This window comes from Pristiophorus japonicus, chromosome 7 (assembly GCF_044704955.1).
Source record: "Pristiophorus japonicus isolate sPriJap1 chromosome 7, sPriJap1.hap1, whole genome shotgun sequence".
Lineage (NCBI taxonomy): Eukaryota > Metazoa > Chordata > Chondrichthyes > Pristiophoridae > Pristiophorus > Pristiophorus japonicus.
Window position 1 is genome coordinate 118,919,354 of NC_091983.1, and position 26,539 is coordinate 118,945,892.

Here is a 26,539-nt window from a genome sequence, read left to right on the forward strand (position 1 = left end):
AACATCCTTGCTCCTGTACTCAAATCCTCTTGCAATGACGGCCAACATACCATTTGCCTTTCTAACTGCTTGCTGCACCTGCATGTTTGTTTTCAATGATTGGTGTACAAGGACACCCAGGTCCCTCTGTACATCGACACTTCCCAAGCTATCGCCATTTAAATAATACTTTGTCCTTATGTTTTTCCTATCCACGTTATACTGCAACTACCATGTGTTTGCTTACTCACTCAACCTATCTAAATTGCCTTGCAGCGTCTTTGCATCCTCCTCACAACTCACAATCCCACCTAGTTTTGTGTTATCAGCAAACTTGGAAATATTACATTTGGTTCCCTCATCCAAATCATTGATATATATTGTGAATAGCTGGGGCCCAAACACTGATCCCTGTGGTACCCCACTAGTCACTGCCCGCCACCCCAAAAAATAATCGTTTATTCCTACTCTCTGTTTCCTGTCAGTTAACCAATTTTCAATCCATGCCAATACCTTACCCCCAATCCTATGTGCTTTAATTTTGCACAATAGCCTTCTGAAAATCCAAATACACTACATCCACTGGTTCTCCCTTATCTATTCTATCAGTTACTTCCTCAAAAAACTCCAGTAGGTTTGTCAAACATGATTTTCCTTTCATAAATCCATGTTGACTTTGTTTAATCCCGTTGATATTATCTAAGTGTGCCGTTATCACATCCTTTATAATAGACCCCAGCATTTTCTCTATTATTGATGTCAGGCTAACCGGTCTGTAGTTCACCGTTTTCTATCTCCCTCATTTTTTAAATAGTGTTGTTACATTTGCCACCCTCCAATCTGCAGGAACTGCTCCATAATCTATAGAATTTTGGAAGATGACAACCAATGCATCTACTATTTCCATGGCTACCTCTTTTAGTACTCTGGGATGCAGATCATCAGGCCCTGGGGATTTATCTGCCTTCAGTCCCATTAGTTTCTCCAGCACTGTTTTCTTACTAATAATCATTTCCTTTAATTCCTCTTGCTCACTAGACCCTTGGTTCCCTAGCATATCTGGGATGTTATTTGTGTCCTCTTCCGTGAAGACAGAACCAACGTATTTATTTAATTGTTCTGCCATTTCCTTGTTCCCCATTACAAATTCTCCCGTTGGAGTGGTCTTGAACCTGACCTGGAGACGACGAAGGTTAAACAGGTTCTCACTGGTTCTGTAGTTTAGTTCCACTCCAGCAGGGAGCTTGTTGACTGTGAGGTGGAGCATTGCAGCGAGGAAGATTGAGAAGAGGGTTGGGGCAATGACGCAGCCCTGTTTGACCCCGGTCTGGACATGTATTGGGTCTGTAATGGATCCGTTGGTAAGGATCAAGGCCTGCATGTTGTCGTGGAGCAGGCAGTGGATGGTGACAAACTTTTAGGGGCATCCAAAGCATGTTAAGAGCCACGTCCACACTCCCACCCCACCCCCTTCCCCATGAAACAGAAGATTACTATCGACAGCAGATCTCTTGCTAAGGGACAGCTTTGAAATTTTTTTTTTCAGGGGAACCCAGCTTTCACGCCCCCTCCTCACCCTGGCCTGGTGAGCCCCATTTCCACTGGTTGGTCTCATCAGATGTACCTCTGTTGATCTTAAACTAGCTACCTTTGAGGATCAGAAATGCAGGAACTCTCAATGTAAGGCTTTCCCACCCTGCAGCCCCAGCCCTCCACCAGTGGCTTTGTTTTTTGCTCCACCCTCACAACCCCAATTGGATAGTCCAATGTTAGGCCGGGTCCTGGTGCATCCATGTCCTGTGCTCATTTTCAGCCCTTCTGGTGAATTCCCATCGAAGATACTTTAAGAGTACACCAAAATAGTTGCGGGTTTGAGCCAAAATCTGTTTTGGTGATGTTGGCTCAGGGAGAAATGTTGGCATTTGGGAGTACTCCCTGCTCTTCAAAGAGTACCATGGCATTTTTCATGTCCATATGAACAGGCAAATAGATGGGCCTTTGGTTTTTTAAAGTTTCATCCATAAAATGGCACTCTAATGTCAGCTTAGAGTATTTGTTCATGTCATGCAGTGAGGTTTAAACTCACAACCTTCTGACTCAAAGCGAGATTACCAAGATAGCGTTCACACTTTTCTTTGGTGTCGAACTTCCATAATAGTCCCCAAACCTCCTCTCTTCACAGTTGGTTTACCATAACATCTGCTTTTATGTAAATTATTAGAGCCTTAAGGTGCCATGACAGGTGTCAAATAGTTCGCCTCGTCACTAATTACTTTCATTTTTAGTGTCATTTAACCTCAGAAGATCATTAAAACTAATGGCAAAGTTCAACTAAGGAAATATGTCTGTATACTATCATCTGTTAGATGTCTTTTTACAATCTATTTACTTCAAGTCCAGTCCTTAGTTCATAATTCAAAAGATATATTTCACATCAATGCTGATTGAGGTTGTTCCAGTTTTGACTCCAACACATGAGTCAAGGACCACAAAGGAAGTGCCAGTATCCTTCAAAGAACTAAGATCTGGATTTCTTCAAGTTGGGAGCTGCCAGAATGCACAGATTTTTGGCCCCATTAAAAAACTGTGCCACAACTTTTGACTGAAATACTTCTAAAGACCCTAACTGAAGTTGTAGTGCTCTTTTTCTATCTTCATATAAGTTCCAAGTCAGGATAGCGTGGAAATTACACCCAAATAAATAAATTCACACCCTCAAACCTTGAATTGCCCCAGGAACTACCATTCACTGATCCTGCAAAAGCTGCTATATAAAATATTTATCTTCTGTGTGCTTGCCTCTCAAGTTTACATTTACAACAATAGACCGACATTTTATTTAATAGCCACTGTAAGCCCAACATCATCATCATCATCATAGGCAGTCCCTCAAAATCAAGGAAGATTTGCTTCCACTCTAAGAATGAGTTCTTAGGTGACTGAACAGTCCAATTCAGGAATTACAGTCTCTGTCACAGGTGGGACAGACAGTCGTTGAAGGAAAGGGTGCGTGGGACTGGTTTGCATCACGCTCCTTCCGCTGCCTGCGCCTAGTTTCTGCAAGTTCTCGGCGATGAGACTCGAGGTGCTCAGCGCCCTCCCAGATGCACTTCCTCCACTTAGGGCGGTCTTTGGCCAGGGACTCCCAGGTGTCAGTGGGGATGTTGCACTTTATCAAGGAGGCTTTGAGGGTGTCCTTGAAACATTTCCTCTGTCCACCTTGGGCTCGCCTGCCATGTAGGATAATTAACTGTGAAATAACAATATCCGTTTTCAAATTATCTATTCAATGTGGATGAGAAAATTCTTCCTCTAATTCTGAAGCTGGAAACTTAATAAAAACATTGTCTTATTCTTATTCTTGAAGAAGCAGATAAGTCATTTGTATCTTATATCCATTCAGTACACATTGACTGGAAATTTCCTTGCAGCTGGTCCTGCTAAGCCACCATAACTTTACTAGAAGTGCAGTGGAAATCCAGAAATTCAATGAACTGAATATATAAAAAGCCATGCCAGTATCCTCACATAAGAAGCCATGGTGGAGCTGCACAGAATCTTAGGTGTGGAGAGCCTGGGCCTGTGCTTTTCAAGCAGTATGGGTGAGATGGGCATGGGAGATGCACCATAGTGGCATGGGTGCCTGATGACCCCATTCAAATTCTGGCTGGCACGATGGCAACGCAACTGTCAGAACCACAGCCCAGATTTTCAGGGTCAATGTAATTTGTTGAATAAGTTTTACCACATCTTTATCACAGGGGCTCAAAGGAGCCAAATCAGTAACAAAAATGGGTGATTCAACTTTTGCTTACCATTGAATCTTACAGCACAGGAACCCATTCAGTTCATCGTCCCTGTGCCGGCTCTTTGAAAGAGCTATCCAATTAGTCCCTACCTCCATTCTTTCCCAGAGCCCTGCAAATTTTTCCTTTTCAAGTATATTATCAATTCCCTTTTGAAAGTCACTATTGAATCTGCTTCCACCACCCTTTCAGGCAATGCATTCAGTATCATAACTCTCTACATAATTTTTTTTGGATATCCTCTGGTCACCGACCCACTGCCAAAACGCCTCATAATTTTGAATACCCCCATTAAATCTCCCATTAACCTTCCAGCTTCTGATGAACAATAATAAACAGTGCTAAATGTAGATTATTTTGAATCAAAAAGATCCTTGTTTGGTGGGTTCTGTTTATTCTGAGATATAGAATTCCTGGCATTATAACCACTGGTAGACTCCAAAATCAAGGTTGCAGATGAACTAGCTTGGCTGCCGTCAGCTGCCTGCCTCCTACATTGGTGTCTGCTCTCCTTCAAACAGACACCTTATAAATGGCTCTTTATTGTACAGTTCTAGGAATTAAAAGTGATAAAATTTTAAAGAATGCAAAGTCCTAAATGTTATCAGTACTTCACACACTAAAATTAATTAACCCCTTGCTAAATACTACCTGGGGACAGCAGCACAATTTAGAACTCGCGGCATTTTTGTGAATGAGACATTTTTTGTGAGGAGACAAACCCTCCTCCCCATTTGTTTCTTCTGATGTCTTTAAACTGTACATCAACTGTGATTTACTCTCCAGGCTGTAAGCAACTCTGGTCTGAAGTGACTGATATATAGATATATCGAAGAGCAGCCCAGTGACAGCTTTCCTACTGATCTTGCCTCCTACTTTTGGTGAAATTGGTGACATTGGGATTCAGTGGTCTTCAAGATTGCAGCCTTAGAGCCATGTTCTTCCACTTTGTAGCATAGTGGGTTTATCACAAGATAATTATTGATGTCTCCTCGTTCTTGATTCCCCCACCAGAGAAAATATTCACTGTATCTACCGTTATCAAATTCTTTAACATTTTGAACACCTCGATTAGATGACCACTCAATCTTCTTTACTCAAGGGAATACAAGCCAATTCCATTCCACATGCCCTCCTAGTTTGGTATCATCTGCAAATTTGACCACCTTGATTAGTTTCTGAATCTAGGCCATTTATATAAATTTTAAACAGTAGCGGTCCCAGAGTTCAGCCATTCAGTACTTGCCCCCACACTAACAAAACTCCTCTAACAAGTACTCAATATTTCCTAAACTTCATCTAGTTTTTTATCTATTGCCCAGGGTTTACTCAAAGTCCACAGCTTTGAGTTTAATTAAAGAATGACTAAGAAAGCAATAAAGAAGGGGAAGATAGATTACGAATGTAAACTTGCGCAAAACATAAAAACAGATAGTAAAAGCTTTTACCGATATATTAAATGGAAAAGAGTGACTAAAGTAAATGTTGGTCCCTTAGAAGATGAGAAGGGGGATTTAATAATGGGAAATGTGGAAATGGCTGAGACCTTAAACAATTATTTTGCTTCGGTCTTCAGTGGAAGACTCCAAAACCATGCCAAAAATTGCTGGTCACAGGAATGTGGGAAGGGAGGACCTTGAGACAATCACTATCACTTGGGGGGTAGTGCTGGACAGGCTAATGGGACTCAAGGTAGACAAGTCCCCTGGTCCTGATGAAATGCATCCCAGGATATTAAAAGAGATGGTGGAAGTTATAGCAGATGCATTCGTTATAATCTACCAAAATTCTCTGGACTCTGGGGAGGTGCCATCGGATTGGAAAGCAGCTAATGTAACGCCTCTGTTTAAAAAAGGAGGCAGACAAAAGGCAGGTAACTATAGGCCGGTTAGTTTAACATCTGTAGTGGGGAAAATGCTTGAAGCTATCATTAAGGAAGAAATAGCGGGTCATCTAGATAGGAATAGTGCAATCAAGCAGACGCAACATGGATTCATGAAGAGGAAATCATGTGTAACTAATTTACTGGAATTCTTTGAGGATATAACGAGCATGGTGGATAGAGGTGTACCGATGGATGTGGTGTATTTAGATTTCCAAAAGGCATTCAATAAGGTGACACACAAAAGGTTACTGCAGAAGATAAAGGTACGCGGAGTCAGAGGAAATGTATTAGCATGGATCGAGAATTGGTTGGCTAACAGAAAGCAGAGAGTCGGGCTAAATGGGTACTTTTCGGGTTGGAAATCGGTGGTTAGTGGTGTGCCACAGGGATCGGTGCTGGGACCACAACTGTTCACAATATACATAGATGACCTGGAAGAGGGGACAGAGTGTAGTGTAACAACATTTGCAGATGACACAAAGATTAGTGGGAAAGCGGGTTGTGTAGAGGACACAGAGAGGCTGCAAAGAGATTTAGATAGGTTAAGCGCGTGGGCTAAGGTTTGGCAGATGGAATACAATGTCGGAAAGTGTGAGGTCATCCATCTTGGGGAAAAAAAACAGTAAAAGGGAGTATTATTTGAATGGGGAGAAATTACAACATGCTGAGATGCAGAGGGACCTGGGGGTCCTTGTGCATGAATCCCAAAAAGTTAGTTTGCAGGTGCAGCAGGTAATCAGGAAGGTGAATGGAATGTTGACCTTCATTGCGAGAGGGATGGAGTACAAAAGCAGGGAGGTCCTGCTGCAACTGTACAGGGTATTGGTGAGGCCGCACCTGGAGTACTGCGTGCAATTTTGGTCACCTTACTTAAGGAAAGATATACTAGCTTTGGAAGGGGTACAGAGACGATTCACTAGGCTGATTCCGGAGATGAGGGGGTTACCTTATGATGATAGATTGAGTAGACTGGGTCTTTACTGATTGGAGTTCAGAAGGATGAGGGGTGATCTTATAGAAACATTTAAAACAATGAAGGGGATAGACAGGACAGAGGCAGAGAGGTTGTTTCCACTGGTCGGGGAGACTAGAACTAGGGGGCACAGCCTCAAAATACTGGGGAGCCAAGTTAAAACAGAGTTGAGAAGGAATTTCTTCTCCCAGAGGGTTGTGAATCTGTGGAATTCTCTGCCCAAGGAAGCAGTTGAGGCTAGCGCATTGAATATATTCAAATCACAGATAGATAGATTTTTAACCAATAAGGGAATTAAGGGTTATGGGGAGCGGTCGGGTAAGTGGAGCTGAGTCCACAGCCAGATCAGCCGTGATCTTGTTGGGTGGCGGAGCAGGCTCGAGGGGCTAGATGGCCTACTCCTGTTCTTAATTCTTATGTTCTTATTAATGTTGGGGAAGTCCAGAACCAGGGGTCACAGTCTGAGAATAAGGGGTAAGCCATTTAGGACCGAAATGAGGAGAAACTTCTTCACCCAGAGAGTGGTGAACCTGTGGAATTCTCTACCACAGAAAGTTGTTGAGGCCAATTCACTAAATATATTCAAAATGGAGTTAGATGTAGTCCTTACTACTAGGGGGATCAAGGGATATGACGAAAAAGCAGGAATGGGGTACTGATGTTGCATGTTCAGCTATGAACTCATTGAATGGCGGTGCAGGCTCGAAGCGCCGAATGGCCTACTCCTGCACCTATTTTCTATGTTTCTATGTTAATAGCCTTTCATTTGGAACTATTATAAGTCAAGATACATCACATCATAGGGCTTACCACAGTCCACTTGGGTTGTCCCTTCTTCAAAGTCGTCGAGGATGTTGATCTGACAGGATCTTCCTCTGCTGAATCCATACTGACTGCCACTTACTAGATTGTTATTGTACAGATGGTCCTCAAATTTACTCCCAATGATCAATTCCATTATTTTACATTTGTTTTGGACACCCGGAGGTCAGGAAATGCTCTATATACATGCAAGTCTTTCTTTCCTTGATAGAAGTGAGACATGACAGGTTGAGATGAAAGGTGGCCAATTATGTCCAAAGAATTGGAATGGGAACATGACCTTAAATTTTAAATGTGATCCTATAGCTACATGATACGTACCCACGCAAGCCACAAAGACAAAAGGCATGGACACCCTTATTATAATGAAGTACAATTCCATGGTGAAGCACCTGGGGCCAGAAAGGTAAGCCACGGCACACTTGGTCCAAACTGCGGGTTCTACTGGAGAGGAATCTTTTTAATTTTAAGACTATGCTATGTGTGTGCACTGGCATCATTACTAATTACAAAATTATACAAATTAATGAAACTTATAGAATCGATCACAAGATAATTATGGATGAAAAGACTATTCAGCCCTTCTTAATTCATCCATCCAGATGACCATGCAGTCCACCCCAATTCATCTTCTAATTATTTCTTAAATGATTTGAGGTATTTTCACCACTACTGCTCTGTGTACAAATACATTCAGTTTGTTGCTCATTCTTTGTGTTAAGAAACACTCCCTGGTTAGGAGTCTTAAATTTACCATTAACTAGCTTGAACCTATGTCCACATCTTCTCAATTTTATTTATAAAGTGGCAGGACTACCTGTGTTTTGGGGCTCACTAGTGACTTTTTAATACATGCCAATATGTGATGTGCTTTACAAACAAATTGGATTCATTTGTGTATTCCCCACATAACAAAGATTGTTTACAAATGCATATAAAAGAACATCTATTGTTTTATTCTATTTGGCCAGTTAATATAAAAATACAGTTCATACTAATCACTTCTGTCTCTCGAATCAAATCATTAAGAATACTATTACATCTAATTAAAATGAGTCTTTGTCTATTTATTAGCTGGAAAGTCTCTTGCGGTTCAAAATATATTTGAACTGTTCAGTTCTGAGAATTTTTATTTTCTTTAGAAATCTTCTTCATGACTCCACTGAAGTACTTGTCACGGAATGAATTGTGGCCTGTGTATGGATTATACTTTGCATCAATAAGGTGGGCATATCGATCCTTATCCTAAGAGATGAAGGAGAGGAGATTAGTTTGAAAGACATTACTTATTACTGTAGTACTACCCTAACTATAACAGAATTCCAAATAACTGGACCCCAGAAATACATCCTCTACAAGGAGAGGTTTTTTTTCTGATGTTATGATGTAGAATGTGTGCTGCTAACCATGAAGTAGAAATAAACATTTGGATATACCCAGACTCACTCCTATTACATCCCCTGCCCATTCATCTCACTGAGCTTATGGTAAACTATCCATTCACCTTCCTATCATCCTCTCACTCCTAACACTGCCCCTATCTCTTCTCCTTAGAACTACCTGCTGTTTCCCTGTATTCTCTCCATCGTCTCTCTCTTCTGTACCCTCACCCTTAATCTGCCACCCACTCCTCTCCATTGATAGTTATTGGAAAAAATCCTGAGGGACAGGATAAATCTTCATTTGGAAAGACATGGAATAATCAAGGACAGTCAGCATGGATTTGTTAAGGGAAGGTCGTGTCTGACTAACTTGATTGAATTTTTCAAGGAGGTAACCAGGAGGGTGGATGAGGGCAGTGCATATGATGTAGTGTATATGGATTTTAGCAAAGCTTTTGATAAAGTTCCACATGGCAGACTGGTCACGAAAGTAAAAGCCCATGGGATCCAGAGCAAAGTGGCAAAATGGATCCAAAATTGGCTCAGAGGCAGGAAACAAAGGGTAATGGTTGATGGGTGTTGTGACTGGAAGGCTGCATTCAGTGCGGTTCCACAGGGCTCAGTGCTGGGTCCCTTGCTTTTTGTGGTACATATCAATGACTTGCACTTGAATGTTGGGGTATGATTAAGAAGTTTGCAGATGATACTAAAATAGCTGTGTGATTAATAATGAAGAAGAAAGCTGTGGACTGCAGGAAGATATTAATGTACAGGTCAGGTGGGCAGAACAGTGGCAAATGGAATTAAATCCAGAGAAGTGTGAGGTAATGCATTTGGGGAGGTTTAACAAGGCAAGGGAATACACATTAAATGGTATGACATTGAAAAATGTAGCGGAACAAATGGACCTTGGGGTGCAGGTCCGCAGATCCCTGAAGGTAGCAGGCCAGGTGGATAAGGTGGTTAAGAAGGCATATGAAATACTTGCTTTTATTAGTCGAGGCATGGAATACAAGAGCAAGGAGGTCATGCTTGAACTGTATAAAACAATGGTTAGGCCGCAGCTGGAGTACTGCATGTCGTTCTGGTCACCACATTACAGGAAAGAGATGATTACATTGTAAAGAGTGCAGAGGAGATTTACAAGAATGTTGCCTCGGCTGGAGAATTTTGGCTATGAGGAAAGATTGGAGATGCTGGGTTTGTTTTCTTTGGAAAGAGGAGACTGAAGGGAGACCTGATTGAGGTGTATAAAATTATGAGACACCTGGATAGAGTGGATAGGAAGGACCAGTTTCCCTTGGCAGGGGTCAACAACCAGGGGGAATAGATTTAAAGTAATTGTGGGAAGGTTTAGAGGAGATATAAGGGGAAATGTCTTTACCCAGTGGGTTGTGGGGGTCTGGATGTCATTGCCTGAAAGGGTGGTAGAGGCAGAAACCCTCACCATATTTAAAAAATACTTGGATGTGCGCTTAAAGTGCCGTAACCTACAGGGCTATGGACCACGAACTAGAAAGTGGGATTAGGCTGGATAGTTCTTGGTTGGCCGGCACAAACATGATGAGCTGAAATGGCCTCCTTCGTGCTGTAAATTTCTACGATTCTATGACACTTGCTCCTCTTCAAATGCAAGGGACGAGTGGGCCGAGACCTTCTCCCACTCAACCAGATTTTCTCCTCACCTCCCCTTCCTATCTGATTCCTTCAAAGACACTTTACTTGCTTTCAGAATTCAACTAAACCATTAATTTGTATATTGAAGTAATATTAAATGAAAAAGATACTCACTCTAACCCCCCACCTCACCTCAATCTCTCACTCCTTCTATCTCTGATCATAGGGCTCAAGGTGAGAGACTCTCTCGCCATATCTCTCTCCAATCCCAGTCTCTCTCTCAAACCCTAATCTCTCTTTCTGACCCTAATTGCTCTCTCTTTGATCCGTCTATCTCTCTCTCTCTGGCCCCAATCTCTCTCGCTTCTCACTCTCGCATGTACACAAACACACATCTCCTCTCTATTTTTAAAAACAACACTGAACAGAAATTTTATGTCGGAAAGCTTTTGAAATTTGTCTTCACATTTTTCAAAATTCTTTGGAAAAAATGCTAAGCAATAAATGCTAAAATTTAAAGAAAATGAATGCTAACAGAACAGTGCTGATACATCCTTGGAAATTGGTTACACTGCACATTCCAGATCCAGTTCAGGGTCACAGCTCCAGGCAAAACTTTTAAGTTGGGAAAGGTAGAGATCTTAGATGAAAACTTAATGAAGGCATTAAACAATACACAAAAAGATATTCAATTGATAAATTTATACTATTGCAAAATATATATTACATTATAAGTGTGTACATAGGAATTTATAATGCAATAAACTTGATTCACAAAGCGTATCAAAAACATGACAATGGGCAATTAAATGATGGGAAGTGCATGCAGATGTAAGATTTTTAATGCATTATAAATACAGACGGGTCACTGGTTTGTTTGTGAGTGTGCCAAGTAATAATATTTACTGATTTGTTCAACTATAGAAGGCGAGCATGTTCTCTCCTGTAAGATATTGGAAGAAGCTACTAAAGCTAGGGATTTAATGAAAACTATTTGGGCCAGTGTCAACCTATAGTAAGCCAGGTTTTGGACACTTCCTTACTCTCAATGTAATGGAAGAAACTAGTTTTCTTCACTAAGATACATTTCATTTCTTCCATATGTTTTTATTTTTCTTTTTTTTAAAAAAACATTCTTCCCTTTATTTTTTCCACTTCTCCTGGAAGTGCTGACTCATGATGTACAGTTCCATAGGTACGAACGACCTTCCAATACCATACCCAAGTGGCCACTCTTCACATGCGAGCAGAGACTGGGAGTGTAGGTGGACTGTTCGTAGGAAGCATCAAATCACATTTTCAGCAGGAATGACAGGGCAGTGATCAGGAACAGGAACCCTATATAATTTTCCTTCTCCCTTAGCATGCTTTGCTGATATCATTATGTGACAGTGCCAGTGTACCCCAGGTGAGGTTAATTAACTCAGCACACCCAGGGTTTGAACCTGATCTTTCTTGGAGCAATCCTCTCTTTTTCTTTTGCCATTTCCCCCATTTCTTAATTTAATGGCTGTTTTTCTTTTAGTTTTTTACATCTAAGCTCAGAGGCAGAGATGTCAATGGTGTTTAAGGAAGCATCCAAACACAAGAGATTAAAAGCTAGGATCAATAAGCGGAAGTCCAAGAGGAGTCCTGGACAGAACAAGAAAAAAAATGTGGGGCGAGACAGCTGAACTAAGTGAATTTATACTGGAAATAGTGCTTTTTGGAAAAAAAAACTTTGCATTAAATTGAACACAGCACCATTCCAGCATGAAGTGTATAGTCTTAGAGATGAAAGCTTGTCTTTTTGAAAGAACATATTTTTATTTCAATCACCCAGAGTTATCTCTAGAAAAAAACATGCAATTGTTGTTTCTAAAAAAAAAGTCTGATTTAAAATTAGATTTAATGTAACGAATAAGTGTCACTATCTCTCCAATGCAACAATTAAGAGACAAGTCACTGCATTTATTTCCTGTTTAATATGTATGAGACTCATTCCAATTAAACACAAACTAATTTATCAAGAAAGGTTATGCTTGGATCAGTAAGCTGTAGCTAAAAGCAGCCAATTTCCAAGTCCTTGTACAACAACCCATTAATTTTTTTATCCAGCAATTCAATCGAAACAAAAACAGTCACATCCTGAACAAAATCTTTTTCTTGAGTCAGCAGGACATTTTAAGTGTCCTTTACCAACGGACCTCACTATCTTATCATGCGAATCATTGAAACCAGATAGCTCGAGATATTTTGTGCTTGGATCAGCATTTCTATTTCAATGTTGCAATTGGATCAAAAGTTACTACACAATAGAAGTGAATGCCAAGTGGTTTGGTATAATGGAATCTTATGCTTGGATCAGAAATGCATTTATTTGGACCCATGTGTAACCTCTAGATTTGATTTATCCTTCTCAGATGTTAGATGGTTAAACAGTGTCGTCTTTGACCTCCAGTGGTTTGTGCTACTATTACATTAAAACTTACAGGCCCTCTTCAAATGATAACATAATCATTGGTTGAGGTCCCTTACAGCCGTGTTAACCACAAGTCATTTACAGCCCTTTAAACACCAGCTGTTCAAAAAGAGAAATGTTGTTATCTGAAAACTTTTAAAAGCAAACCAGCAGTTGAAAGCACAAAACAACAAAAGAAAATTGCTCCGCTGTGCTTCTCACCTCAGCTTCTGGAGCTTCAAACTAACCCGACAATTGGCTTCTAAAAAACTATTGACCTAAAACTTTGCTCTGGCAATTGCAATATCTAATCTGTTATTAGCTATGCTATTACTATATTATAAACAGGAAAAAGAAAGTATCAGGTAGTGTTGCATTTGCTTACACTTTTTAAAGATTCATATCCTACATTTACTCAGATGGGCCTCAGTTCAGCTTCAGGGTAATTGCCCATGTCTGGTTTTTGTTTAAAAAGCCTGTCTTTCTTATCACAGCTTTTCACTGCTCTACATCTGCTGCTGTACAGTAGCTATAGAAACCACTTGTGCAAAATCATACAGCTATAAACATTGTGAAGGACAACTAGTTCTGACATAAAACTGCTGACACAAAACTGGGAAACCTAAGAGGGGAATGTCATTGGGAAATTAATCCAAAATAAATGATTTTACTCTGCAAACCAATATTTAAATGGTAATATGCAAGTTATCAAGAAAATTATAACAATTAATATTAAGAATTAGACTCTCCAACAGGCCAGCTTTAAGACAGAACTGTCACGTAAAAATGAAGACAATTCAACTGAAAGGCCTACACTAAGATAATTCCTAAATAAACTCTCATGTTTCAAACTAGGTGCTTTCTTCCTTGCATATATGATTTTAAAAAAATATTCCATTTCAGTGTCCTCTTCAGAAATGTGCAGAACCAAAGAACAATTCTTACAATACATTTAAAACAAAAAACTGCAATCTTGTTTAATTTTTGTCTTGAGCCAAAATTGTAAAGCAGCCATCAAATGTTGACACATTTATGGAGGCAGAATATTTGAAGCATAATTACTAGGATGGTTCAATACACAACATTAAACTCCCCAGATCTAGTTTTTTAAAATTGTTTAAAAAAATTCCACTAAGTAAATTGCCAGACATTATCATTCAAAATCACAGATTATTTTTTTTAAAAATGTACTGGAGATTAGAAACTGTTTTCACTTTTGCGTCCAATGTCAGCATCAGTGTGGATTAGGTAGATATTTCTCTGCTATGTCTATAAATATATATTATCCTATCTCGGGGAAAAAAAACATAGAAACATAGAAAATAGGTGCAGGAGTAGGCAATTCGTCCCTTCGAGCCTGCACCACCATTCAATAAGATCATGGCTGATCATTCACCTCAGTACCCCTTTCCTGCTTTCTCTCCATACCCTTGATCCCTTTAGTAGTCAGGGCCATATCTAACTCCCTCTTGAATATATCCAATGAACTGGCATCAACAACTCTCAGCGGTGGGGAATTCCACAGATTAACAACTCTGAGTGAAGAAGTTTCTCCTCCTCTCAGTCCTAAATGGCTTACCCCTTATCCTTAGACTGTGTCCCCTGGTTCTGGACTTCCCCAACATCGGGAACATTCTTCCTGCATCTAACCTGTCCAGTCCCGTCAGAATTTTATATGCTTCTATGAGATCTCCTCTCATCCTTCTAAACTCCAGTGAATACAGGCCCAGTCGATCCAGTCTCTCCTCATATGTCAGTCCTGCCATCCCAGGAATCAATCTGGTGAACCTTCGCTGCATTCCCTCAATATCAAGAACGTCCTTCCTCAGATTAGGAGACCAAAACTGAACACAATATTCCAGATGAGGCCTCACCAAGGCCCTGTACAACTGCAGTAAGACCTCCCCACTCCTATGCTCAAATCCCCTCACTATGAAGGCCAACATACCATTTGTCTTCTTCACCGCCTGCTGCACCTACAGGCCAACTTTCAATGACTGATGTACCATGACACCCAGGTCTCGTTTTCCTAATCTGCCGCCATTCAAATAATATTTTGCCTTTGTGTTTTTGCCCTCAAAGTGGATAACCTTACATTTATCCACATTATACTGCATCTGCCATGCATTTGGCCACTCACCTAACCTGTCCAAGTTACCCTGCAGCCTCTTAGTGTCCTCCTCGCAACTCATACCCAGTTTAGTGTCATCTGCAAACTTGGAGATATTACACTCAATTCCTTCATCTAAATCATTAATGTATATTGTAAATAGCTGGGGTCCCAGCACTGAGCCCTGCGGCACCCCACTAGTCATTGCCTGCCATTCTGAAAAGGACCCATTTATCGCGACTCTCTGCTTCCTGTCTGCCAACCAATTCTCTATCTACGTCAGTACATTACCCTCAATACCATGTATTTTAATTTTGCACACCAATCTCTTGTGTGGGATCTTGTCAAAAGCCTTTTGAAAGTCCAAATACACCACATCCACTGGTTCTCCCTTGTCCACTCTACTAGTTACATCCTCAAAAAATTCCAGAAGATTTGTCAAGCATAATTTCCCTTTCATAAATCCATTCTGTCACTGCTTTCCAAATGTGCTGCTATTTCATTTTTAATAATTGATTCCAACATTTTCCCCACTACTGATGTCAGGCTAATTGGTCTTTAATTACCTGTTTTCTCTCTCCCTCCTTTTTTAAAAAGTGATGTTACATTAGCTACCCTCCAGTCCATAGGAATTGATCCAGAGTTGACAGACTGTTGAAAAATGATCACCAATGCATCCACTATTTCTAAGGCCACTTCCTTAAGTACTCTGGGATGCAGACTATCAGGCCCCGGGGATTTATTGGCCTTCAATCTCATCAATTTCCCTAACACAATTTCCTGACTAATAAGGATTTCCTTCAATTCCTCCTTCTCACTAGACCCTCGGTCCCCTTGCATTTCCGAAGGTTATTTGTGTCTTCCTTCGTGAAGATAGAACCAAAGTATTTGTTCAACTGGTCTGCCATTTCTTTGTTCCCCATTATAAATTCACCTGAATCTGACTACAAGGGATCTACATTTGTCTTCACTGATCTTTTTTTCTTCACATATCTATAGAAGCTGTTGCAGTCGGTTTTTATGTTCCCGACAAGCTTCCTCTCATACTCGATTTTCTCCTTCCTTTGTCCTCCTCTGCTGAATTCTAAATTTCTCCCAGTCCTCAGGCTTGCTGCTTTTTCTGGCCAATTGATATGCCTCTTCCTTGGATTTAACACTATCCTTAATTTCTCTTGTTAGCCACGATTATTTTTACTCCAGACAGGGATGTACAATTGTTGAAGTTCATCCATGTGATTTTTAAATGTTTTCCATTGCCTATCCACCGTCAACCCTTTAAGTATCACTTCCCATTGCACTCCAGTGATGGGCACTTTCATACCAGAGTCTTTGTGGCTTCTCTGAATAAGTGTCAACTTATGGATGGCATTGTGCTGTGGAATTACTGTTGGTAGGAACTTGGTTGACACTGCTGGAATTCACTTCCCTTACAACTAGCAGAGAGTGCGTGGATTCAATTTAACTAGGGTCTTGCAACAGTACTTCGGTTTGATCCACAAATCTCCACAAAGGAGGGTCTGTTTAACTCTTCGGAAGTGTGTGAAGCTGTACAAAAAGGAGGAATTAAAGGGCTAATTGTACAATCATGGAATCACTCCAAAGATCTCCTGAAGATAGTTACATGCTGTCAGTCTTTCAAACTTAAAAAAAATATATATTCTCAGCATGTAGGCATCGCTGGCAAGACTGGCATTCATTTAGTTAGGTGGTGGTGGGCCATATTCTGCATGTTATTCTTTGTAGTAGTTTGATACAAAGAATGGCATGCCAGGCCAGACCAAGTATGGACAGCAGGTTTCCTTGCCTACAGGACATTTTTGAATTAGTTTGTTATTTACGACAATATGGTCACTTTTACTGACACCAATTTTTTTTAGTTCCAGATTTTTAAACTTTAAAACTATGATAGGGTTTGAACTCATTTTCTCCAGATTAGGCAAGGTCTCTAATATCACCACTATACCATTGTACCATTGTACCCATCTCATCCAACCAGAAATCTTACAATCAGAAAAATTGTTTTGAATAATGATTGTGGATTGCCGAGGAAATATTTTTGTTCCTGCCCAGATTATATTTCCTTTAAACAGTCAGTATGCTGCAGGTGTCTTTTTTGGTTGGATTCTAAAGATCATGCTTCCAATTTTTTTCATTGTTAAGACTCCATAACAAGATGACTCTACATAAAATGGTATTTTGTACACGTTGCCTGTTTCTTTAAACTAGAAAAGAACAGCTTATCCTAGTCAGACATAACCCATTATCTACTTTCATATCACCATTGACCTCTGACAGGGGCTCCATCTCATGCTGCGATTCTCTAACGACCAGTTTATGTACCAGCAGCTGCTGCGTGCCATTGGTGATAGTTTCCTGTCTTCCATGGGCTACTTTTATTTTATTTGTTCTTTAAAACAGTGTCACAGCTATCAAATATCTTTTTTTTAATTATACTGTACTATTTACATGCATCTCAGTTAGTAATTTAGGACTCAGTCATTGTCACAGGTATTCTAGTTCCCACTGTGTATGTCCACTTTGATGTTACAACCAGACAAAAAAGTCCTTAAAGCTACCACCTGTATCCGTGAAAGCTGCAGATGCAAGGTTCATAAAGAAAATTGCAACATCAATATTACAGGAAGTATCAATGTTTATATATTACATTGTCAGTGGGATGAACCTAGTCTAATTCTGTATGTAACTGCACATTCTTAATGTTAAGATTATCGGCTCTTCCTCATTAAATGAATGTAGTTTTGCACTTCCCACACTAGCTATTCTTGTAGTCTCTCAGATGGAGGTTGCCAATTATCGCCAGACTTTTGTGCTACGGATCTATGGCTATTAGGAACTGGGTTGGGACAACTCTAAGGGCCCAAGTTTCCACATGATTTGCGCCTGATTTTTTAGGAGCAACTGGTGGAGAACGGACTATCTTAGAAATCGCAATTCTCCATTTTTTTTTCTGCAGTTTTAGTCAGGTAGCACAGTTCTACTTTGGAACAGAATTTTTTCTTCAAAAGGGGGCGTGTCCGGCCACTGACGCCTGATTTCAAAGTTTCCACAGTGAAAACGTACTCCAAACTAAGTTAGAATGGAGCAAGTGAAGATTTTTGTAGAACTGAAAAAACCTGTTCTACACATTAAAAAAATCAGGCGCAGGTTACAAATTAGGCGTCCAGAGCGAGGTGGGGGGGGGAGGGAACTCATTAAATTCGACAATAAATCCTTATTTATACTCCTACAAATATTATACAAATAAATCCAACCTGAATAAACATTTATAAGCAAAGAAAAGATTAAATAAACCATCTTCCTACCTGTGTGAAAGTGCTTCAGGCAGGGAGAATGCTGCAGTCAGCCTGAGGCGCCCGTTCTTCCCGCGGCAGAGGGAGGAGGCGCCCATTCTTCCCACGGGGAGGGGGAGGGGGGGGAATAGGAGGAGGAGGCACCCGTTCTTTCCCGCGCAGGGGGGGGGGGGGAGGGAGGCGGCGCCTATTCTTCCCGTGGGGGGGAGGCGCGAGGCGCCCGTTCTTACCGCGCGGGGGGGGGGGGGGTAGGATTTAATAATTTTGTGCTTTTTTTAAAAAAAAATTAATTAGACTGTCTCTATGCCTATAGAAATCAATAATTTATAGGGCTCCTCTTGATAAGAACAACATCATAGTTCCTCATTCAATTGTTCAACCTGCAGCATACAGAGTCAAAAAGATAAGTAAACAGAAGTCAAACAATTCTAAATGAGATTATACACACGCACCAAAATCATTTTCAGTTGAGTGATTCATTAACTGATACTTCTCTGTTTACGTTAAAAATGACTTGCCTTTTATCTGAACTGTAAAAACCTTCATTGATTAGAAAAAGAGCCACAAACAAGGCCTTTCCTTAATGAAATGGATGAGCAAACTTGCCTAGATCGTTTCATTAGCTGCCATGGCAAACACCTGCCGCTCGATAGCGGAACCCTTGCGTTCAGTTTGTTTATCTGAAATTATATTTGTTGTTTGTCCAACACTTTGCTAAAATACACAAGAGAGCGTCTCAAGCCAGGTTTTAGTTTTGTTTCTTTCCGACTTTCTCTGGGGCTTAGATTGCGCCACACAGCTCTTGTTTTTTTTTAAGTGCTCCGTGACCTCCTGCGGTGCCAAAATGGCGGGCAAGAAGCAAGCGCACACTTCCGACTGGAAATGCGCCACCAGCCATATTGGTTCTTTACCCACACCTGCAGCAGGCGTTAGGTCATTTGCATTTGCCCGTTACAGCAAAATCTGGGCCATTAAGACTGATCAGAAATAAAGGTCTGTGAACATCTTATTGCCCCGTCATCCAGTTAGTTTAGTTCTCATGTAAAAACACCAGCGTTGTTGAAGAATAGATAAGTTGATGAATAGATAATCTACACAGACAGCTGCAGATATGAGATAAAACATCACATCTGAAGGAACCAGAAGGGATTATTAGTTATGATATAAAGCAAACATTTAGGCCAAGGTTTTCCCGTCTCCCACCCCTAGGTGGACCTGGTAGACGTCAGGAAACCCAGAGTCCAGGTTCCTCTGCCGCAGTGTGCATGTGACGTAATGGGCGTGTTCCCCACCCGGAAGTCAGCCTGATTGACAGGCTGGCTTCGAGTCAGGGCTGGGGGGAGGGAAACGCTGATCAGGGTCAGGTCACCGCAAGACCAGATAGATGCTGGTGGGGCTGGGGAGGATCCGATTCTGGCTTAAGGGGATGGGGCAGTGGTCCCATCCCCCGGGGCTGAGTCTCAGTCCCAGGATGGAGACCGGGCCGAGTTGTGATCCCGGGGTGGTCCCATCCCTCGGGGCTGAGACGCGATCCATAGGGAGAGGTCCAATCCCTGACCCCAGGTAGGCGGGCTGCTGGTGGGTGATTCAGGGGGCCGAGAGGAAGCACTCATGCTCCTCCTGGCCCACAGGATTGCTCCCTGAGGTTGTGCTCGCCTCGTTGCAGCTACCAGGAACCCCAAGCCCCAGGACTCCCGGCTGCCTGAAGTTAAACCTGCATAGCAGGTTAAAGCAGAGGCTGCAAGCCTCATTATAATATTTAAAATGCCAACCCACCTCCTGGCAGCGGCTTGGCTGGCCACCCACCGTCCTGCCTGAGTAAAAGGTCAAAGTGGGCGGGATGGAGGCAGGTTGGGGTCGGATTTCAGATTTTTCCAACTTTCACTTCTTCCCCACCTCTAACCCACCCATTTTTTCCTGTGAAAATCTCCCCCTTAGCTTTTAATTGTTATAGTAATTGAGAAAATAAAATCTTTCAATCATACAGCAATGTGAAAGGATATCCTTTTGGTGAAAAGCAGATCACACATTTAGCCATGATCTTGTTGAATGGCGGAGCAGGCTCGAGGGGCTAGATGGCCTACTCCTGTTCCTAATTCTTATGTTCTTATTATAAAGATGACTTGTGTTCAAGGAGAAAAATGTTGAAAGATTATTTAATAGCCACTGATGAGAAAAGACCATTTTGGTCATCAAAGCACATCCTTCTCGACTCTAACTTCCTCAACTAGCATCTATATGTATTTTGAATGACCTTAATATTGTTCTCCCAGTTCTCTGTTGGATGGATTATTCAGATACGTCTTGCATTCTACAAGTAAAGAAATAAAGAATTACTTAGTTCTGTTTAATAACAGTTTTAAGTTTTTGTCCCGAATTCTAATTTACTGGTTTAATTTGAAGTAATAACTAAACCTTCTCAATACCATTTATTATTTTACATGCTTCAATGGACCCCCTCGGCCCGTATTTTTTTCTCAACTATAAAGTTTAAGCTTCTTATATCTTTCTTTATTTATTCATTCTCTTTACAATTGTGATCAGTTTTGTTACTCGTTTCTGTATTCTTTCCATAGGGTCCACAACTGAGCCAAGTACTCTAATGACCGGTGCAGTGCAAAGCCTTAGCATAACTTCTGTAAACCTCCACTTTCTATTAGCTTTACCACAATGTCTAGAAAGTGACAAGTCTACTATTATTCCCAGATCTCAAAGTTTACCTGTGTTCATTTATTTTCATTCATTGTATGTTTATGAGGGTTATTTTTTGAATAATCTATGCTATTTTACATTTTTCAGTGTTAAACTTTAAAAGCTATCTGTCCACCCAATTGCATAGCCAATCAAAATCTTGCTAAATCTTCTGTCTCAATTATTGTCCCTGTTTTGGTGTCAGTAGTACATTTGATATCTTTACATTTGCTTTCAGTATCCAGTTCATTTATGTAGATTAGAAACACTAGGGGTCCAATTACTCATTTAAAACCTCCATCCAATCAGATATTACACCAATCACGGGTACTCTTCATCTTCTGTTATTTAACCTGCCCATGGTCAATCCTGGATTCGTGTGGAATCTTTCATGTGAACGTTAGACAAAATGATTCCCGAAAGTCCTGTGATCACACTGTGAAACTATATTGTACGGGGCTCCACTATCTATTTGTGACATCCTCAAAAAATCAGTGAGTTTTGTCAGTCAGGATCTTCCTCTTTTCAATCTATTTTTTAGCAACTTGCATTTTTATGTTGCTCTTTACAATAGAAAAACATTCCAGTCCATAAAGATCTGAGAATAAATGCTTAAGACAAAAGTAGAAGTGTCAGCTTTACTTAGATAGCTTGCAAATCTGGTCTGGTTGGGGGGTCCCGACACAAGCTCTTTGTAGGGTTTTTCAGGTGGTCCTGCATCTAAGTACACATAACTACAGGAATGAAACAAGTTGCCAAGAATATCTCTTTCTGTCTCTTAATCATGTCAGTAAAGCGCCTGCGCCAATTCATTTAAAAGAAACACAATTAAGTTTAATTTTGAAACCAAACAAAGCCTCGTTAAGCAATACAGATAGCAGAATAAGAGGGATGAGGGGAGAATGGAAACAGGGTGAGGGTTCTCTGGCCATTCGCCACCCATCCTTGGGGGAAAGAGAATGGGATTCAGGGGTTGTTAATGAGGGTTACGGGTAAAATGAGTGGCAAAAGAGCAAAGCAGAGGAGGATACAGGCATTGAGCATGAATGGCTGCAAGACACAGTTACCTCACAAACCCGAGTCTGTAGCCCTCAAGAAATTTCTGTACCCCCAACACCACAACATCCATTACTTCCCAAGTCCTTTAGTCTGAACTTACTCTGCTTCCATTAACCAACTAGTGGTCCATCCTCACTATGAGCCCAAATTTCCCCAGCCGCCTAGAGCGGCGTAGTTAGGGGTAGGACGCTGACTTTTTGGGGCAAAAAAAGGGCCAAAAATGTACCTGTTAATTTAGCCGCTCCCTTGTTGTCCGGATCCATCGGCGTGGCGTTGCAGAGCCTGGGGGGGGGCAGAGCTTCGGCTGTGCTGAGCGGAACTTGGGCCCAGCGTCTTGTGGAGTGCTGGCAGGGGGCATGTCTGTTTGAGCGTGCGCGCATGCGCAATGGGCGTTTCAGCGTGTGCGCAGTGCAACAGGAAGCTTAGCAATCAGCCAATTAAAGGGAGAACGTCCTCAGTATCATTGGTAATGGAGCATATACAAAGGTAAGGTTTAAATATTGATTTTTGTGTGGCTGAGGGAGTGGAAAGGAATGCTGGATAGGTGGAAGAAAGGCGAGAAGTGGTGATTTTTGAACATTACCCGAGTGAGAGTCCAATACACGAATGACGCAAGAGCGTACAACATGAACAAAGAATTTCCTTCATGAGGAAGTGGAGAAACTAGTGACTGTCATTGAGGAGAAATGGCTGGAGCTGGATATCAGTAAGAGTGGTCTGTCAAAAATTTCACCCAAGGAAATGAGAAAAAGAAAGATGGAACCTAGGTTGCAGAAGAATACTCCGCAGGGGTCAATACCGCAAGACCTGGAAGCCAGTGCAAGAAAAAATGGCAGGACGTTGGTCAAGTAGTGAGTATAACTAGTATCTTCATCTTCATCTTCATATTTTCATCTTTGCAGAAGAAATTAGCCCACAACAAAAGGGAAAGACTTAGAACAGGAGGTCATCCACCAAATCTGCACCAACTATCACCCCTGGAACAGAGGGTTGCTGCCTTGCTGAGTCGCACCAGCAGAAAAAGAATTAGCTTTGCACAAGCTGGACCCACACACGAGGGTGAGGGTGCATCATTAAAATGCATAGTCGCCCTTCAAATCAACCTGCTGACTGGCCTGCTACGCGTCAGACTACTCATGCCACCATCCTGCCCCCTCCTGTGCTGCTAACCATTTGACTGTTCTGTTGTATTTTGCAGAAGACGACGACACTCAACATCCTGAAGATCCACCAGTGGATCCCAATGCGTGCGCTCCGACCAAGGCGGGTGGGAGGAGGAGGGGTCCATGGAAATGTGTGCACGGGAGAATGCTGGCCATGATATGGATCAGGACATAGTACAGGGCATCACACTGCCAGAAACCTCCATGATCGCCTCGGCAACATTCCATGGGTTCCCACCTTCTGAGGTCACGGGCCCCAGTGGCGATCGTGAAAAGCATCTTGGGACACTCAGTGCCCCACCGTTCCAGGCTGCGCCTCGCACTGGAGGGGTGCCACTAGGCAGACCCACGGTGAGGGGAAGGCGAAGCCGACCAGTCTCTCCTGAGATGCAGCTCTCAGCAGAGGTTAATCAGGTTCTGTCATTGGGTGAGGAGACCAATGCCCTCACAAGATTACTCGTGGTGGCCGTCAGTGGGGTGCTTGATGAAGTAGCGACACTGTCGGGTGAAATCTCAGCACTGAGACGGGAAGTGAGGGCGGGCATTTCAGAGGGTGTGCAAATGATGGCAGATGCCATGAGGGAACTAGCTTCTGCAATAAGGGCACAAAGGTCGGATACTCAAATGCCACTCCCACATCAATCTACGCACCAGCCACTGGTCAGACCCAAGCCAGGCCCCCAACCCCCACCACCACCACCACCGACCCGATGAGGAAGTGCATTTTCCCTGAGATGTGGGTGAGAGATGGGTGCAGCCTTTCTTTGCAGTTGTTGCTGTTGTTGACGTGCACTGTAAAATATCCAATAAAAGATATTTTGCATTAAAACTGAATCATGCTCCATTAGGACCACACATTTAGGGACAACTGTAAAAAGTAAAAATCCCTAACCCCTACAGTCATGCGTGCCTGCCGCCCCTAGACCTGGTGCATGCTGCAGTCGGCAAGGTAGGACTGCTCTATTTTCAGTAGCTGATTTATCTTTCATTTATTTTTGATGGTGTTGTGCAGCTGTTGTGCTGAAGATGTTGTAATGTTGTGCTGATGTTGTGAAGGTCTTCAATGCTTTAGAATCCTCTAACTCACCTCCCCCCATCTCTGGCTACCTGTGCTGATTTCTTAAATGTTGGTAAGGTTTTTCTGTGCCTACAAAAGTGGGTACATACACTGGCCTACAAAAGTGGGTACATACACTGGCCTAAGTTAGTTTGGAGTAACTTTCAGCTGGCCAAATTTGCTTCTATGGCCAGAAGAGGCGTAAGTGGCTTGTCACGCCCCATTTTGGAGAGAACAAACTAAACTAGAAAAAAACCTAACAAACTGACTTACACTGGAGCAAGTTAAATGGGGAAATTTGCGATTTTTAAGTTACTCCAAGAAAAAAGCTACTTCAAAAAAAACGGGGCAACTCTTGGGGAAATTTGAGCCAGATATCTGTTGGCAGACTTCAAACAGGCAGGCTAGCATTTTAGCAAACTTCATTTCACTGGCATGTTATGTCTCATTAATTGTTACCACACAGGTTGTTTTGCACTTTGCCCTATTCATTTGACTGATTCCTGGGAGCTCGCAGCCAGGATATTTTTATTTCAATGATTACGTTGGGACAACTGACTGTAACGTAACATTAGGGTCTTCCCCATTGTAATTAATTAGTCAAGCAACATTATGTTTCGTTCACAACCCGACCCACAGTTGCGGTATCTTTAAAATCCTAAGACTACTTAATTTTAATATATAATGGATTTTTAAATTCATTCTTGGGATGTGGGCATCACTGGCTAGGCCAGTATTTATTGGCCATCGCTAGTTGTCCTTGAGAAGGTGGTGGTGGGCCACCTTCATGAACCGCTGCAGTGGTGAAGGCATCTCCAGAATGTTGTTAGGTAGGAATTTCAACTCCGTGACGATAAAGGAACTGTCATACATGTCCAAAGCAGTGAATGTGAAAATTATATGTTTTGCATAATATTGTTATGGTCAGGAACCATTCAAATATACTTGGATGAGATGCAGCTGTAAGCCATGGTCGATAAGGAGGGTAAAGTGAATTCAATTTATTTAGCCGTTCAGGGCTAATGTGTTCAATATGTTTGCCGTTTGTGTTGTGAACTTCTCAATGTGGACGATGGATGTGTCCCATTACGAAGTGTTTCCCTGAGAGAATAGCACTTGTAGCAGGATGCATTGCCAAATGGAAAGCTGTGAGGGGAAGGGATGGGACGGAAAAGGGGGGGGGGGGGGGGGGCGGTGGGAGGAGTGGCAAGAATTGCATTTATATAGTGCCTTTCATGACCAATGAAGTACTATTTGAAGTGGCACTGTTGTAATGTAGGATACAAATCCCAGTATCTGCATCTTCAACTAACCCTGATGCACCTTCATTAGTGCCAGTGCTCTTTTATTAAAGGCTCTGTGGGTTCATTGCTTCCAGACACAACACGTACTGTAACTTGGCTGAGGCTATATCATAGCAGAGCACTACCACCAATGTGTATGGCAATGTGTTGCTCCTGCACTATGCCACTGCTGGAGAGAACCTTCTCAAAATGTAAAACTGATTGGTCTGAGCACTAGACAGTAGTTCATTCATGGTTGCCTGTAAAATGTCTCTCTAAGCAAGTTAAAGCCAGCTATGTATCTTGGGAGTTTGGACCTCAAAACCTCTATTGCAGTAGTGGGAACATTCATGTGCATATGTCTTACAGCCTCTATTGTAGATGCCTCTGATGTTGCCTCATGATCAATTGAAGACTTCAGTAAAGAGAACGTAGCCTTGCGAGATGGGATCCAAGTAAGCGATAGAGCTACAATGCTAAATTTGCCTTTTCGATAAACGTAGGACTCTGTTTTAAAAACTCTTAACACTAAAAAGCCAGATGGCCAAAGCTTCAAAGTCCGGGGCAATAAATCAGGCCAAATGGGTTTCCTAGGTTTACAACCATGCTGTTATAAACAGAAAGGGCCAGAGAGTGGGAAACCATAAAAGTCACTTTTATCTGTGTTTACAATGAAAGAAATGCTTGTTTTCCACTGGAAAAACAAATGGCCAAAAGCTTGAAGCTTCATCTTGAGCACAAGTGTTTACGACACTGGTGTAAAACAGGAAGAATTTATCCTGGGATAATTTCCTTTTAAAGGAAAACATTTCCTGATAATGCCTTTCTAACCAAAGGGCCACTTGTTTGAATCTTTGCAAAAACCTCAATTGAGAATCAACTGAAAAATCCATATGTTGCACTAAATAATAAAACAGACTAAAGATGCTTTATAAGTTAGAATTAAAAATAAAGTGCAAAT

At 41.6% G+C, this 26,539-nt stretch overlaps 1 protein-coding gene across 2 annotated transcripts in view; it reads right to left on the reverse strand.

Moving 5' to 3' along the window:
* Positions 1–8,400: 8,400 nt before the first annotated feature.
* The window catches only part of trmt11 (tRNA methyltransferase 11 homolog), a 137,256-nt gene continuing 119,117 nt past the window's right edge, over positions 8,401–26,539 (reverse strand). Inside the window, exons 13-14 of one of the 2 annotated variants that reach the window (XM_070885275.1) lie at positions 20,580–20,636; positions 8,628–8,710 (exon numbers count right to left, since the gene is read on the reverse strand). In XM_070885275.1, the coding sequence (XP_070741376.1) occupies positions 20,619–20,636 (18 nt within the window). In that variant the 3' untranslated portion in view covers positions 8,628–8,710; positions 20,580–20,618. Of the gene's footprint in view, positions 8,711–20,579; positions 20,637–26,539 lie in introns of both variants that reach the window. The other variant, XM_070885274.1, reaches the window with a different exon arrangement.